The sequence below is a fragment of the Vipera berus genome (assembly GCF_964194415.1).
Source record: "Vipera berus genome assembly, chromosome: 2".
NCBI classification, from domain to species: Eukaryota; Metazoa; Chordata; class Lepidosauria; order Squamata; family Viperidae; genus Vipera; species Vipera berus.
Genome location: NC_138203.1, coordinates 288,019,947 through 288,033,607, shown reverse-complemented (window position 1 = coordinate 288,033,607; position 13,661 = coordinate 288,019,947). Strand labels below are relative to the sequence as shown.

Genomic DNA, 13,661 nt, shown 5'->3' with positions numbered 1-13,661 from the left:
CAAATAAATGGATGGATAGAAGGTAACCTTTGCCAGTCTCTCCTTTGTAAGACTGCACAAGATGCAAAGCCGAGTCCTGAGGCAGAAAGGTTTCCAGGAAATGAAGGTAAATCTTCCCTCAGAAGATGTGGGTGAAAGGAGGGCTGGAATGGCTTCCCTCCAGCGTGAGAGAAAGGGAAATTCTGGGAAAGTGAGAAGCAGGAGAACTTTTTGGGAGGCGGGAAGGATAAAGCGCCTCCAATCAGCCACCCACAACCTCCCCAGCTGCTATGGGGGAGGGAATCTCATTTATTCTTTGCTTCCCTCAGGAGTCTTTCCCGCCCTTCTGGGAAATCCGGTGAATTTACACAGAAACACCCCGCCCAGGGGGCACCCTCGGCTAAGGAAAGGAAACGCCAGGCGCTTCTATTGGGCCACTGGAGGGCGAATGTCACGGCTGGCTTTCCAGAGGAGGCTGCAAAGGAAGTGACGTCACAAACGCTTGCCGCTTTAGGATGCCGCACTCGCATGCCTTAATCCTTTGATTAAGGTGTATTTTGTTTTTTTCCCCTTTTTATCTCTTCGATTTTTCTGCTTTTCTTCTTTTGCTTATAAATGAATAATAACAGTCACCAAATGGGAGGGGCGTTTACTCGTTCCCAAGCAGCTGAGGGGAAACGGTCTTGGAGCTGCTCACAGCCACCTGTGTGCAAGCCTAGCTTTTTAAACAGGATTTTACCTTAAGAACCTGGGTAACGAGGCGCAGGTGGGGCTGCCAGCCCCAAGGACTCGGGTAGGCAACCTTGGCTCTTTTATGAGTCCTGGGCTTAAACTCCCAGAATTCCTGAGCCAGCCATGCTGAGGAGAAATGGAGAGGTTTCCATACTGTGGAATGTGGAAAAGGCTTCAGAACAAGCAGTAAACTTACTTTCCATAAAATGATCCATACAGGACAGAAGCAATATAAGTATATGAAATGTGGAAATGGCTCTTGCACAAATCTTACTGTACATAAAATGGCTCACACAATGAAGAAACCATATAAATGCATGGACTGTGGAAAGGGATTTAGATCGAAAGGTGGTCTTTTTTACCATAAAAATATCCACACAGGGGAGAAACCACATAAATGCATGGAGTGTGGGAAGACCTTTGTTCACAGGAGTAAGCTTGTGATTCATAAAAGGATCCATACAGGGGAGAGGCCACATAATTGCAAGGAAGGTGGAAAGTGGATCAGAAGAAGGCAAAAGGCATTTAAACGTGTGCAATGTGGAAAGGCCTTTCAGACGAATTATCAACTTGCCCTCCATAAAAAGATCCACACAGGGGAGAAGCCATATAAATGCATGGAATGTGAAAAGACCTTTGCTTATAGCTCTCAACTTAATTCCCATAACAGGATCCACACGGAGGAGAAGCCATATACATGCATGGAGTGTGGGAAGAGCTTTGTTACTAGAAGTCAACTTACTAAACATAATAGGATCCACACAGGGGAGAAGCCTTATACATGCTTGGAGTATGGAAAGACTTTTGCTTATAGCAGTAATCTTATTTGTCATAAAAGGATCCACACAGGAGAAAAGCCATATAGTTGCAAGGAGTGTGGAAAGTGGTTCAAAACAAAATCTTCCCTTATACACCATGAAAGGATCCATACAAGGCAAAAGGCATTTAAATGTGTGCAATCTGGAAAGGCCTTTCGGATGAATTATCAACTTGCCCTCCATAAAAAGATCCACACGGGAGAAACCATATAAATGCATGGAGTGTGGAAAGACCTTTGCTCAGGCCAGAGGTCTTACTTCCCATAAAAGGATCCACACAGGGGAGAAGCCTTATAAATGCTTGGAGTGTGGAAAGACCTTTGCTCGTAGCTCTCAACTTAATTCCCATAAAAGGATCCACACAGGGGAGAAGCCTTATAAATGCTTGGAGTGTGGAAAGACCTTTGCTCGTAGCTCTCAACTTAATTCCCATAAAAGGATCCACACAGGGGAGAAGCCTTATAAATGCTTGGAGTGTGGAAAGACCTTTGCTCGTAGCTCTCAACTTAATTCCCATAAAATGATCCACACAGGGGAGAAGCCTTATAAATGCTTGGAGTGTGGAAAGACCTTTGCTCGTAGCTCTCAACTTAATTCCCATAAAAGGATCCACACAGGGGAGAAGCCTTATAAATGCTTGGAGTGTGGAAAGACCTTTGCTCGTAGCTCTCAACTTAATTCCCATAAAATGATCCACACAGGGGAGAAGCCTTATAAATGCTTGGAGTGTGGAAAGACCTTTGCTCGTAGCTCTCAACTTAATTCCCATAAAATGATCCACACAGGGGAGAAGCCTTATAAATGCTTGGAGTGTGGAAAGTCCTTTGCTCGTAGCTCTCAACTTAATTCCCATAAAAGGATCCACACAGGGGAGAAGCCTTATAAATGCTTGGAGTGTGGAAATACCTTTGCTCGTAGCTCTCAACTTAATTCCCATAAAAGAATCCACAGAGGGGAGAAGCCATATAAATGCATGGAGTGTGGAAAGACTTTTGCTTATAGCAGTGGTCTTATTTCTCATAAAACGATCCACACAGAGGAAAAGCCCTATAGTTGCAAGAAGTGTGGAAAGTGGCTCAAAACAAAATCTTCCCTTACACGCCATGAAATAATCCACACAAACCAGAAGGTGTTTATATGTGTACAATGTGGAAAGGGCTTTTGGAGGAATTGTGATCTTACCGTCCATAAAAGAATCCACACAGGGGAGAAGCCATATAAATGCACAGAATGTGGAAAGACCTTTGCTCAGACCGGTGGTCTTATTTCCCATAAAAGGATCCACACAGGGGAGAAGCCTTATAAATGCTTGGAGTGTGGAAAGACCTTTGCCCATAGGCCTCAACTTAATTCCCATAACAGGATCCACATAGGGGAGAAACCATATACATGCATGGAGTGTGGGAAGACTTTTGCTTATAGCAGTAATCTTATTTCTCATAAAAGGATCCACACAGGAGAAAAGCTATATAGTTGAAAGGAGTGTGGAAAGTGGTTCAAAACAAAATCTTCCCTTAATACACCATGAAATGATCCACACAAGGCAAAAGGCGTTTATATGTGTGCAATGTGGAAAGGCCTTTTGGGTGAATTGTGATCTTACCATCCATAAAAGAATCCACACGGGAGAAGCCATATAAATGCACAGAATGTGGAAAGACTTTTGCTCAGACCAGTGGTTTTATTTCCCATAAAAGGATCCACACGAGAGAAGCCCTATAAATGCATGGAGTGTGGAAAGAGCGTCAGTTTGTGTGATTGTCTTACTTCCATAAAAGGACTCACACAGGAGATGCCATATAAAATTGTGGAATATGGAAAGAGTTTCTATAAAAATAGGTCACTTATATAAAAAGATCTACACAGTAGAAAATCCTTATAAAAGCATCACGTTTGGAAAGAACTTTACTCAGACCAGTAATCTTATTTTCCATAGAAGGATCCACATGGGAGAGGATGTAGAAATGTGTGAAGTGTGGAAAAAAAGCTTCAGTCATAATAGTTCCCTTACATATCATAAAAGAATCCATACGGAACAGGAATCATATAAATATGAGTAGCTTGGGAAGAATTTCAGGAGGAACAATATCCTAATTTTTCAATAAACATATATTTGGGTGAGAATCTCGGTTAAATCTACGCATTGTCTATTTGTGTGTAATCTAGGGAAGGTTAAAAAAAATGGACCAAACCCTCGTAGCAGCCTGAGAGATGAAGACTTAACAAAAAGAGAAAAGAATGAGCAGTGTTTTATTTATGAATCTCAGATTTTTAAAGGTAGTTTAACTGGCTCTCCCCAATAAAAAAGAGATCCCATAAAAACAGGAAAAACTCTCTTTGACGATTTAGTCACACAGATTTGGAAGCCTATCTGGCAAAAAAAGAAAGCTAAGAGTTAGACTAAAGAAAATAGAAGACTTGATCTATTACTGGGGGCCCTATGTTATGAAACAGGTGTTTTAACGTGGCTAGAAACATAACTTCTACATACAAAGAGATTATCTTATTTAGAAAGATAGGATTTATATTTAGGATGGTATAGTTTTCTACGAGATGGGAAACACAAAAATAATAGAATGGCTCTTAAGGGAAGCATTTACTTATCTTAATATAATCGTTGACTTATAACTTATACATAACTTATAAAGATATTTTGAACACAAGGGAAAAACAAAATTGAAATAAGAGTTGGGAAAACAGGACATTGGCTTAAGGTGAATTTAATTGCAAATAAAATTGATATGACTTGGATAGAAAAGATGTAATTTAGAACTATTGTTAGATGTAATATTAGAAAAAATATGATGAACTATATACTTAATGTATGTAGGTTATATATATTAATAGCAGAAAGAATAGCATTTCAAGTACTATTTGAAGAAGAAGGCGAGGCCTGGCTCAAAAACAATAACTCAGAGGGACCTTGGAGTCCTAGTGGACGATTAGTTGACTATGAGCCAGCAGTGAGCAGCAACCAAAACTAACAAAATCCTGGGTTGTATAAACAGAGGCATAGAATCAAGGTCATGAAAAGTACTATTACTGCTTTATAAAGCCCTAGTAAGACCACACCTAGAATACTGCAGCCACTTTTGGTCACCATACCACAAAAAATGTTGAGAGTTTGGGGGGAAAAATTCAAAGAAGAGCAACTAAGATGATCCAAGGCCTGGAGACTAAAACATACAAAGAACGGCTACGGGATTTGGGTCTGGCTAGTCTAAGGAAAAGAAGAAATAGGGGAGACATGATAGCAGTGTTCCAGTATCTGAGGGGCTGCCACAAGGCAGAGGGGGGATCATGTTGTTTACCAAAGCACCAGAAGGACAAGAAACAATGGTTGGAAACTGACCAAAGAGAGAAGCAACCTGGAACTAAGGAGAAATTTCCTGACAGTGAGGACAATCAACCAGTGGAACAGCTTACCCTCAGAAATCATGGGCGCTCCATCACTGGAGATTTTTAAGAAGAGACGACATCCATCTGTCTGAGACAATACACCATTTCAGACAAATGGCTGTCCAGTCTTCTTAAAAACTTCCAGTGTTGGAGCATTCATCACTTCTGGAGGCAGGTTATTCCACTGGCTAATTGTTCTAACTGTCAGGAAGTTTCTCCTTAGTTCTAGGTTGCTTTTCTCCTTAACTAGTTTCCATCTGTTGCTACTTGTCCTGCCTTTAGGCGCTTTGGAGAATAGCTTGACTCCTTTGTGGCAGCCCCTGAGATATTGGAACTGCTATTATGTCACCCCTTGCCCTTCTCTTCATTAAACTGTTGTTGTTGTTGTTGTTAGTTGCGAAGTCGTGTCCGACCCATCGCGACCCTATGGACAACGTTCCTCCAGGCCTTCCTGTCCTCCACCATCCTCCGGAGTCCATTCAAGCTCACACCCACTGCTTCAGTGACTCCATCCAGCCACCTCATTCTCTGTCGTCCCCTTCTTCTATTGCCCTCAATCTTTCCCAGCATTAGGCTCTTCTCCAGTGAGTCCTTCCTTCTCATTAGATGGCCAAAGTATTAAACTAGAAATACCCAATTCCAGCAACCGTTCCCTGTATGTTTTAGCCTCCAGTCCCCTGATAAACCATTACAGCGTAACAATATCTTCTGATTCATGTAACTCCTACAGCCACGTTTCCCACTTCTTAGTCTAATCCACACTTTTTCAAACATGGACCACTTAAGAGGTGTGGACTTCAACACCAAGAGTGTAAAATTGCCAATTTTGACAAAACAGGCCCAATCGGGCTGCATCTCAGCCCCACGTGCACCTTGGTCCCTGCAACGTTTCCTCCTTTGTCTGCTGGCAGAACGCCTTTGCAGTCATGGGGCCAGCAGGACTTCAGTCCAGGAATAACAAAGTTAACAGATTTGGAAGGGACCTCAGAGGTCTTCTAGTCCAAACGTCCCCAACCTTTTGAGCACCAGGGACCAGTGCCACAGAGAAAGGTTTTTCCGTGGACCAGACGGGGTGTGATTTTGAATACTGCCTGTGTCAGGAGGATGGAGCTTTGCTTGTTTGTGTAGCCCACTTGTTGGCATGCTGTGGACTGGTGCCAATCCACAGACAAAGGTTGAGGACCCCTGTTCTACTCCAACCCCCTGCTCAGGCAGAAAACCCTTCACCATTTCAGGCAAATGGCTGTCCAATTTCTTCTTAAAAACTCCCAGTGTTGGAGCATTCACAGCTTCTGGAGGCAGGTTGTTCCACTGGTTAATTGTTCTAACTGTCAGGAAGTTTCTCCTTAGTTCTACGTTGCTTCTAGGGAAGGAGGAAGTAAGGAGAGCCCCTTCTGAAGAAACTGACCCAGAGGACAAACTCGACTGTTTTAATGGGAACTCTTAGACAGGCAACCAATGAGAGGGGCCTTTCCTCCTACTCCCATGCCCATCATCCCTACCCTTCCCTTCAGATGCGCTACCCCAGGGGTCTTCAAACTTGGCCCTTTTATGACTTGTGGACTTCAACTCCCAGAATTCCTCAGACAGGCACGCTGACTGAGGAATTCTGGGAGCTGAAGTCCACAAGTCATAAAAGGGCCAAGTTTGTCTTCAAACTTGGCCCTTTTATGACTTGTGGACTTCAACTCCCAGAATTCCTCAGACAGGCACGCTGACTGAGGAATTCTGGGAGCTGAAGTCCACAAGTCATACCCTTTCTTGGAATCCTGGCACTTTGCGCAGACTCCTCCAGGGGGCGCGCTCTGCCAAGAGAAGGGAACGCCGGGCGCTTCCCCATTGGTCCACTGGAGGGCGAACGTCAGAGCTGGTTTTCCAGAGGAGGCGTGGCGTCACAAACGCCTGCCGCTCTGGAACGCCGCACTCGCTCTCCTTAACCCCTGGAGCTCCGCGGTAGGCGAACAGGCTGCGGAGGGGCGTCTCGCGGGGAAGAGATTCGCACGTGTCTTGGGGGGGGTGGGGGAAATATTCCCGTGGAAATGGAGACGGTAACGCCTGCCGCTCTGGGACGCCGTACTCGCTCTCCTTAACCCCTGGAGCTCCGTGGGAGGCGAAGAGGCTACGGGAGCGTCTCGCGGGAAAGAGATTCACACGTGTCTTTGGGGGGGGGAGGAGGGGAATATTCCCGTGGAAAAGGAGACGGAGGAGGAGGAGACCCGTGCACGGCAATCCCGGGTCCCATGTTCCCCAGCTGCCCTCTCCATGCAGGGGGGAAGCGGAGCTCCGGAGCAGGAGAAGAAGAACCGGGGATCCCAGGAAGGCAGCGGGGATCCTGGGGTCCCTTCCCGCCCCGGATCCGGGGAAGAAGAGCCCGAGTGGGGGGAGGGTCTACCTGGCGGAGCCCTAGCAGCAGAGGAGAGAAGCCAGGTGAGGAGGCAGAATTGTGTGAACCTGCCTGCGTGTCAGAGGGAGACACGGATCTCCAAAGGCCACCCAGAAGAAGGGAAAGGGGGCATCCGCAGCCAGGGTCGTTTCCTGCCATTTCATTGGATGTGAACTGATGTTTCATGGTTTGTTCACCTGTTTGGGGTCTGGCAGGTTGTGTGAACTCTGCTTGGAGGTGGATGTAGATCAACATTTTTAAAAGGGAAACTTTCCTTGTAAGGAAAAATAGTGTACCACACAAGTGCACAAAACTGCACGCAAAAAAGAGGACTTACCTGCTTAAGGACACTGGAATCCTATACCAGTTTCCAGAAAGTATTTATTTCCATGGGAATGACTCTTGTTCAATGGTTAAAATTCTGCACTTTCTAATTCTTGGAATTTATTTTCTATTCTCAGATTTGCACCTGTTTGCGTACAAAATTATTTCTTCGGGAGCGAGTTCTATACGGTCATCTGTGGTCCTGGTGGCTCCGGGATCGGTCCTATGAATGGAAAAGCGTTTGGACAGGGTCTTTGTGAATGAAAAGGCATTTGAAGATCCACAAGATTTCTTGGACCCATTTGGAATTGTATTACCAGACGGAGACAGAATGGAGACACAACTTTTAGCAAATGAAGCAACTGGAAAAGGCCCTTCAGTTATTCAGCCTGGCAGCTGTGGGCATAGCTGGACAAGAACTGGACGAGATATCCTGGAACCCATCCTCCATTCTGAAGTTCAGCCCTGCAACTTCAGGAGCCTTCAATACCAGGAGGCTGAGGGACCCCGAAGACTTTGCAACCAATTCCATACACTTTGTAGGCAATGGCTGAGACCAGAAAAGCACACCAAAGCCCAGATGATGGACCTGGTTGTCCTGGAGCAGCTCCTGGCTGTCCTGCCCCCAGAGATGGAGAGCTGGGTGCTGGAGTGTGGAGCAGAGACCAGCTCCCAGGCGGTGGCCCTGGCTGAAGGCTTCCTCCTGAGCCAGGCGGAGGAGAAGAAAGAACAGGTCAACTTGCAGGTGAGGGACCTTCATCTGGGGACTCCAGTAGGGAATAAAGAATGGGGTTGAGTTCTTCATCTTTCCATTCCAGACTTCTCTGACACTCATAATATATAGAGATCTTTCACTAATTCTGGTAGGACGTTGTTCGGTGATCCATTGTAGGAATTGAATTGGGGACAGTTGTTCCTTTGATTACCACCTCCTTGATGATGCTGGGAACTCTGAAAGTGTGTTCAGAGAACAAAAATCCACTTCATGTTGTGTTAAGTCTCTTGTTGGGGGCAACAGGCTGACTTTGTAAACCGCTTAGAGAGGGCTGGTAAAGCACTGTGAAATGGTATATAAGTCTAATCAGGGGTCGGCAACCTTAAAGACTCAAAGAGCCATTTGGACCCATTTCCCAGAGAAGATAAAAAACCGGAAGCCACAAAGCCCTGATGCTTTCCCCGCACCCCCCCCCCAGCACGGAGTGTCCTGCTGCCACTGCTTCTACCCCACTGATGGAGCATTCCACCGCTGCTGCTGCTCCTCCCCCCTGCCCCCCACATGAAGCGTCCCGCTGCCCCTGCTTCCCCCACACCCCCGACGGAGCACTCCACTGCTGCTGCTGCTTCCCCCCAGGATGGAGCGTTTCGCCGCTGCTTCCCCCAGTGGCGAAGGCGGAGTTTGGGAGGCAGCAGCAGGGCGTAGCTCAGGTGTGGCCTAGCAGCAGTAGCAAAGCTCATCCTCGACACTCAAGCAGCCACCAGTGGTTTGGGTGCCTCTGCTCCATCCGAGTTGAAGAAAGTGGAGGCGCAGCAGCAGCGGGATTGCTCTCAATAAGTCGGGCGCACACAAACAAGCAGTGCACCCAGCTCTTATAGTTTGAGAGCCATCCCGCTGCTGCACTTTTGCTTTCTTCATCTCGGATGAAGAGCATACCCATCCAAGCCGCTGGCAGCCGATTGAGTGGGGAGGACGACAAGAAGAGCGTGAGGGCAGCTGGCCAGGTGAGGAGTAGGCCAGGTGATGGTGGCTGGGTGGCTGGGGAAGAGGGAATCATGGCTGCTCAGGTGGGGCTGGAGGGGGGGCTCTGCCAAGCCTCATGGCAGCAGCATTGGCAGCCCACCCCCCACCTGGCCCGTTTCCCCGGCTCCGTACAAGTTGTTTGGCAAAAATCCCACACCCCTGATCAGACCCACGTGGCACCTTCTTTCCAGCTGCAGCGCAGTCCTCCGTCACTTCCTCTGCTGCCGCATGCAGTCCCACAAACAAAAGAAGTGGGACTAAAAAAATTCAATCAATTCCAACTTCGCAAGATTTTTTTTTTCCCTTGAGAAGTTGGAATTGATTTGATTGAATTTTTTAGTCCCACTTCTTTTGTTTGTGAGACTGCACACGGCGGCAGAGGACTGGGAGCCACAGTAAAGGGATGAAAGAGCCGCGGGTTGCAGACCCCTGGTCTAAGTGCTATTGCTATTAATTCCACTTCTTTTCTCCTGCCTCCTACTTCAAGTCCTTTGATGGGGAGATCAGAGATCCTGGGGGAAGGCGGAATCCATCGAATCCCTCTCAGAAGCTGCTTTTCAGGAGGATCGCTCAGGAAGATCCAAGTCAGGATACATCAGGAGGTAATTGAAGAGCTTTCTATTCCACAGAGAGATCCCAGCTGTCTCATCTTCTTTGTGCATTCTACTATCCCTATTACTTAATTATGTATTTCAAAATTCTGCATCTGCATTCTGTATTTCAAATTTCCTTACAGGAAAGAGTCGAATGAAGTTGTCTGCTCTTTATGGTGGAGATGAAATAGTGGTTAAACTTCCAACTCAAGTAAGAGGAGAAAATTAATTTATTAGATTTATATTTTCCCTTTTCTTCAAGAAGTGAAGCTGATGTACAAAGCACTTTCTCCTCACAGTTGTCCCTCTGGTTTGGACTGGGTTATTTTTGTGTTCCTGAGCAAATGGGAATAGAAGATTCAAGTTGCTATCAGTCAGCATAGTCTTCTTTGACGTCATTTGGATCCTGTGGTTTGTAATTTCTACCCTTATCAGGAAATATTTTTAAAGTCTTGCTCTCCTCTCTCCTTCTGGTTACTCTTCCTGCCATTAGTTTACAAGAATTAATTTAATATATTATAACTTTATCATAGCCATAGGCCTACTGAAAAGAATCCTACATTTTTTTTAGTTCTTTGATTGGGAATTGGCCAAGATTGCTGAAAAATAACTAAATACTTTAAAATTTTAAAAAGCCTTTTTTTTTAAAACCGCCAATGATAACCAGAATATGTGCATCAGAGTGAAAAATAAAGCAAACTATTAAAATCTTACAAAGATGGCCAGGTGAAAAAAAATCTTTTATTTAAAGTTTATTCTATAAGAGCACATAATCAAAGTAATTGCTAATCCTCTGATTTGTGCCTGGATTTGAAGGCCAAACAATCCAGGTTCACAAAGCCTGAGAAATATGCTCCTCACAATTCCACCCCCCCTCTAGCTTATTTTTTATTTATTTTTATTTTAATTCCATTTATATCCCGCCCTTCTCCGAAGACTCAGGGCGGCTTACAAGCTTAGCAGTAGCCTTCATTCTATGTATATGCCTGCTTATTAGGGCTTTCACACACACCCCCAAGCGGCATTATTACAAAGTCAGCTTAATTGCCCCCAACAATCTGGGTCCTCATTTTACCTACCTCAGAAGGATGGAAGTCTGAGTCAACCTTGAGCCTGGTGGGATGCGAACCTGCACTAATTGCATGCAGCTGGTGTTACTTAAGGAGGCATTAGCCCACTGCTCCACCAAGGCTCAAGCTTATAGCCAATAGCTTGGACTTTCTTTGTAATCTGAGGAGAAGCAGAAACAGGATTGTGTGTCTCTGGATATTGAAGGCATCGCTTGCTTAAATTCCTGGCCGAGATGGCTAGGATTGTTTGCATTAGTGGCGAATATCTGTAGCTCGGGTGCAGGATGAGGTTTGCTCTCCGAGCTTGTAGCTTGGTTTCCGAACTTTTCGTTATCAGGCTAGGCAACATCTTCAGCGGAGTTTAGGCGATGTCAGTGTCCGTGTTTTGTTTATAGGGGCTTCAGATGTAGGTGTGTCAAGTGAGGGTCTTATGATGGGCTAGGTATAAGTCGTCATTGAGAAGCTTGTGATGGGTCTTGTGATAGGATGGGTACATCAGGTCAAGGTGATTGGGAGGTGAACTGGTGGGAGATGAGGGGGCATCACAAGACCCTCAACATCCACACCTGAAGCCCTTAAAACAGAAGAACACTGATACTGACATCCCCTAAACTCTGCTGAAGAGGTTACCTAGTCCTGGCCTGGTAACGAAACGTTCGGAAACCAACTCACAAGCTCAGAGAACGAAGCTTTCCCCTCATAGGATTGTTTCTTATGGGGACATCATAAGCCTTTTGCTGAAATGCTAGAAAGAATCCCCTCCTCTCATTTCCTTCCGCAAACACGGGAAGGATTGGGGTCAGTGGTAGTTTGGGATTCTAAGGCCCATCTGCAAGTTGATTTGCTCCAGATCATGAGAGTCTTTTGATAATGGATAGATGGATGGATGGATGGATGGATAGATATAGAAATGGGGTTACTTTCACTGAATGGCACTGAAAGTCTTGCAGAATCGATCAAATTGATAAAATCTGCCCAAACTTTTTTTTCAAAGGTTGTTGGCTCCTTCTATGTTCTCACCTAAACCCTGGAATCCTATCAAGCACAGACATTTAACTTAGTACATGTCTTTGCTTTGGGAATTTGGGAACAATAGAACAGATCTTACAAATCCTTCTGGGCTTGTTCTATTCTTTTTCCTTGTTCAGGAGGATCTTGTGTCCTTCAAGGAGGTAGCTGTGTATTTTTCCGAGGAGGAGTGGTCTCGGCTGGATCCGGACCAAAAAGCGCTGCATTGGGAAGTCATGCTGGAAAATTATAGGAACGTGACCTCTCTGGGTAAGAGTGTGCTACTCAACAGAGAGTTTGGGAAGACATTCTTTAATTAGATGCCATCAGTTGTTTCTTATTTAAAAAATCCCCATCCAAGTGTCATCTCCTGGGAGGGAGAAGGATGAGGTCAATGTGTTGATGCTTTGATACAGAGCAGATTCTGGTTGAGATTTCAATATGTTCAGATAATTCTGAACAAAAAAAGATGCTTTAGATACTATCATGTCCATACTATGCCACTATAAGTATGCCACTGTGCAATAAACCCTTCTTGAGGGGGATGGGCAATCTTGAAACATGAAAAGTAAATAAATAAATTTTTAAAAAACAGTGTTATCTAGTTTGGGTAATGAAATGTCTGCAAGAAAACAGCCAAGCACAGAGAGCACCAATGACACCTCATTTCAACCCTGATCTACAAATATTCTCCTTTATTGAAAGAGATATTGGAATTTGGCAAATTTTTGGAAGGAAATTCTTAATTCTTTCTATAGTTTGATTTTTTTTTGCCTAACGTTGTTATGGGTTTCATTTCTCTTTTCCTTTGAAGGTAATAATGGGGAGGAGAATCAAGATAGCAGGGAACCATTCCAAGTGATCAGTCGTGGAGACAGAACAGGAAAACCTGCAAATCAGATGGAAGTAAAAAGGCATGAGAAAAATAAGTCAAAATAATTCGAATTGGGAAAGCTCTCCTTCTGTTTATGCTCCGGTACACGGGTTGGCAACCCGTGGCTCTGGAGCAGCGTGTGGCTCTTCCAGCCTTCTACTGTGGCTCCCAGTCCTCCTCCACCATTTGCAGTCCCAGAAAAAAAAGTGGGGGTAAAAAAGTTCAATTCCAACTTCTCACGAAAAAAAAAAGATCTCCTGAAGTTGGAATTGATTGATTGAACTTTTTTTGTGGGACTGGCCACAAACCTCTTTTCTTCTTGGCGGCGGAGGGAGAGACGGAGGCCTGCTGGAAAGAAAGTGTGTGAGTCAGATGGGGCGTGCGGGGGTAGGGTTTCTGCCAAGCAAGTGGAGCTGGGGAAACGAGCTGGGTGGGGGGAGCTGCCAATGCCACTGCCATGATCCCCCCTCCCCAGCTACCTGGCCACCATCTCTGATATTCCCACCTGACCACGCTCTTCTTCTCCTTGTCTTCCACACTCAAATTGGCTGCTAGCAGCTTGGATGGCTCTGCTCCATCTGAGTTAAAGAAAGCTGCTGGCCTCCACTTTCTTCAACATGGACGGAGCAGAGCCATCCAAGCCGCTAGCAGCCGATTTGAGTGCAGAGAAGAGCGTTTCCTCAGGAACCGCCCAAAGCTCTGCAGCTGGAAGAGCTTCAGGCGAGGCTGCTTTAGGAGGGTGT

General features: G+C 45.5%; 1 protein-coding gene across 1 annotated transcript; it reads left to right on the top strand.

The window, feature by feature from the left end:
• The first annotated feature begins 7,830 nt into the window (after positions 1-7,830).
• Positions 7,831-13,457, top strand: LOC308661269 (zinc finger protein 197-like). The gene is made up of 5 exons (XM_081316183.1): positions 7,831-8,380; positions 9,861-9,975; positions 10,110-10,177; positions 12,185-12,314; positions 12,859-13,457. Exons 1-5 carry the CDS (start codon positions 7,865-7,867, stop codon positions 12,981-12,983), a joined length of 954 nt encoding a protein of 317 aa, XP_081172309.1. The 5' UTR covers positions 7,831-7,864; the 3' UTR covers positions 12,984-13,457.
• The last annotated feature ends 204 nt before the right edge of the window (positions 13,458-13,661 follow it).

Coding starts and splice junctions, on each gene's coding strand:
- LOC308661269 (XM_081316183.1), top strand. CDS start 7,865: ATGGAAAAGCGTTTGGACAGGGTCTTTGTGAATGAAAAGGCATTTGAA. Junction 9,976..10,109: donor AAGTCAGGATACATCAGGAG/GTAATTGAAGAG, acceptor ATTTCCTTACAG/GAAAGAGTCGAATGAAGTTG. Junction 12,315..12,858: donor TAGGAACGTGACCTCTCTGG/GTAAGAGTGTGC, acceptor TTTCCTTTGAAG/GTAATAATGGGGAGGAGAAT.